The 309-nt window shown below is 57.0% G+C and overlaps 1 protein-coding gene across 1 annotated transcript; it reads left to right on the forward strand.

Annotated features, from left to right (window-relative positions):
• Positions 1–17: 17 nt before the first annotated feature.
• On the forward strand, positions 18–289 carry PHALS_06506 (uncharacterized protein; the record flags this gene model as incomplete). The annotated part of the gene is made up of 1 exon (XM_024719799.1): positions 18–289. A coding segment is annotated over one exon (272 nt), but the record flags the coding sequence as incomplete, so codon positions are not given.
• Between the last annotated feature and the right edge of the window lie 20 nt (positions 290–309).

Below are 309 nucleotides of genomic sequence, written 5' to 3' on the forward strand. Positions count from 1 at the left end.
AAGTAAACCTCGGTGGCATGTTGTACTCGGTACGGGCCCGCGGTGCTCAAGCAACCCAGTACCATCTGACCCCGAACAAACTGTCTCAACATTCTCTTGAGTTCAGCCTTCCAACCCACAGTGTTCAGGGAGGTGGCGCGGTAACACCCGCTCCCCGAGGCGAGAAGCGGTGTCGAAGTGCAGCGGATTCGTCGAGTTCGGCGACGGCGATATCCGAACGCATGGCGAGCACTTCGATGGTGGCTACTACCGATTCGCACGCAGCAACGCGTCAACATCTATTGGAGAGGTTAGAGAAAACGTCGCTGA

Source organism: Plasmopara halstedii, assembly GCF_900000015.1.
Source record: "Plasmopara halstedii genome assembly, contig: Scaffold_3026, whole genome shotgun sequence".
Lineage (NCBI taxonomy): Eukaryota > Oomycota > Peronosporomycetes > Peronosporales > Peronosporaceae > Plasmopara > Plasmopara halstedii.